Here is a 2,500-nt window from a genome sequence, read left to right on the forward strand (position 1 = left end):
GAGGACTTTACTCTTTAGTTAACTTAACCACTGATAACTCTATGCCTCAGGACTTTACAACTTAACCACTGATAGTTTTATACCTTTGAACTTAATACTTTAGCTAGCTTAACCACTGATAGCTTTATACCCGAGGACTTTACTCTTTAGTTAACCACTGATAACTCTATGCCTCAGGACTTTACAACTTAACCACTGATAGTTTTATACCTTTGAACTTAATACTTTAGCTACCTCAACCACTGATAACCTTATACCTCAGGACTTAACACTTTAGCTAACTTAACTACTGATAACTTTATACTTCAGCACTTTATACTTTTTCTAACTTTACCACTGATAACATTATACCTCAGAACTTAATAATTTTCCTAAGATAACCATTGATAACTTGATACCTCAGGACTTAACACTTTAGCTAACTTAACCACTGATAACTGTATACCTCAGGACTTAACACTTTAGCTAACTTAACCACTGATAACTGTATACCTCAGGACCTAACACTTTAGCTAACTTAACCACTGATAACTGTATACCTCAGGACCTAACACTTTAGCTAACTTAACCACTGATAACTGTATACCTCAGGACCTAACACTTTAGCTAACTTAACCACTGATAACTGTATACCTCAGGACCTAACACTTTAGCTAACTTAACCACTGATAACTGTATACCTCAGGACTCACCTGAAACAATCCAGATGGTATATTTTGGTTCGCGCTCTCATGACGAGGTCGGTCTTTTCGAACATGCGTCCGCATTTATCACATTTGGCTCCAAACAATCTGTAATAAACAGAGAAAATAGCATGAGGGCTATTGTAAGTCATTCCATACACATACGTACACATACACAAACACATACACATACACTAAGTCCCTCTCTTTTCCCCTCTCACACACAAACATTCACATACTTTATAAATTCGTAGTGTTAAGTACATCTAACTTGGTGTTAGTAAGTGAAGTCATTATGAGTATTGATTATACGCTAATACGCGAACAAGCGTATGCTTAATATACCGCAGCCGTTCATCACCGAAGACAAACCATTTTGGGTCGGGTCAGTACTTGGAAGGGTGGTCAGCACGAAAAGGCAGACGTCCACGAGAGAGGGCGTTGAGTTAGCAACCTCATCCCATATAGATTTGTTGAAAATCTTAAGGATAACAATTGGGGTTACACCCATCGGGAGGAAAAGGATACATTGTTGTGTGTGTGTGTGTGTGTATGTGTATATATATATATATATATATATATATATATATATACATATATATATATGTATATATATATATATATATATATATATATATATATATATATGTGTGTGTGTGTGTGTAGGACAAATGCCCAAGACATGTCCTTAATCATGGCAGGGGTTTGACCATTTTCACCACCACAGTGGCCACTGCTGGCTGGTGATGGTGGGAGATTCTGGTTTCATCGTTCACAATAAACCAACCTAGTATGGATGGATCTGGTTAGTACAGCTTTGCTTTTCACGGGGATATATATATATATATATATATATATATATATATATATATATATATATATATATATATATATATACACATGCGTATGTGTGTGTAAAAGAACCAATAAGAATTAAACATTTACGGAAACTTCTTTAGTATTTACCAGAAATCCAAAAGTAAGCGAAATAGTGAAATAAAACTTTTACAAACCTTCAGGAAAAAGTAGAAATTTCTTTACTCTTCATTTTTAGAAACGCTGAGTCGAAGGGGGAACGGCCTGCGCATAAAAATTCAATTTCTTTGCAGACATTAAAATGAATTTTTTCTCTTCCCTCCGTATATCTATGAAATCAAAATTCCGACCAATCGGACTCAATTGCATTTTATCGTTTTTTGGAATTATAGATGATGAAATGAATAATAAAATTGAATAATGAATAATACCACTTAAGAGGGGGATTAATGGGGTTATTTATTTATTCATATTTGAATATTTAATCGGATCTTTCCGGAACGAATTTTTTAGTCCCGACGTTGATTGAACTCAAATGTTTATTTATAATTTCAGTCCCGGCTTTTGTTTATGTAAGATTAAGGGGCGTTGGCTTCTCGCTTGTTATTATTCACATTATTCTTATTTACAACGTAAACAAGAGTACTATTATTACTAAAGGCTGACGAAGTATTAGTTTAGTAGAAATAGTAGTAGAAGTAAAGGATGTGGTGGTGGTTGTATGGTTGTGAAATTGTTTATTTTATTATCATGAAAATTATGATAAATAGGAATGAATGGCGAGATATTGTGACACAGTTCCGGTAGGCCCTGCTGTTTCTTCCGGTCGTCTTGGTGACCGCTGAGGTAGCGGCAGTAGGGGAATCAGTTTATGAAGCTTTATTTGTGGTGGATAACGGGGGAGGATGGTTTGGGAAATGATATGAGAATTGGGGAAAACACGTTGTTTTACTGGATGTATGAAACTATTATTAGATGAAAAAGTAAATATATATATATAT

General features: G+C 34.8%; 1 protein-coding gene across 1 annotated transcript in view; it reads right to left on the reverse strand.

Moving 5' to 3' along the window:
• Positions 1 to 2,500, reverse strand: part of LOC137621456 (insulin gene enhancer protein ISL-1-like) — a 56,935-nt gene that overhangs the window by 28,446 nt on the left and 25,989 nt on the right. Inside the window, 1 exon segment of the mRNA XM_068351775.1 lies at positions 693 to 791. Coding sequence (XP_068207876.1) covers positions 693 to 791 — 99 coding nt within the window.

Source organism: Palaemon carinicauda, chromosome 28 (genome assembly GCF_036898095.1).
Source record: "Palaemon carinicauda isolate YSFRI2023 chromosome 28, ASM3689809v2, whole genome shotgun sequence".
Lineage (NCBI taxonomy): Eukaryota > Metazoa > Arthropoda > Malacostraca > Decapoda > Palaemonidae > Palaemon > Palaemon carinicauda.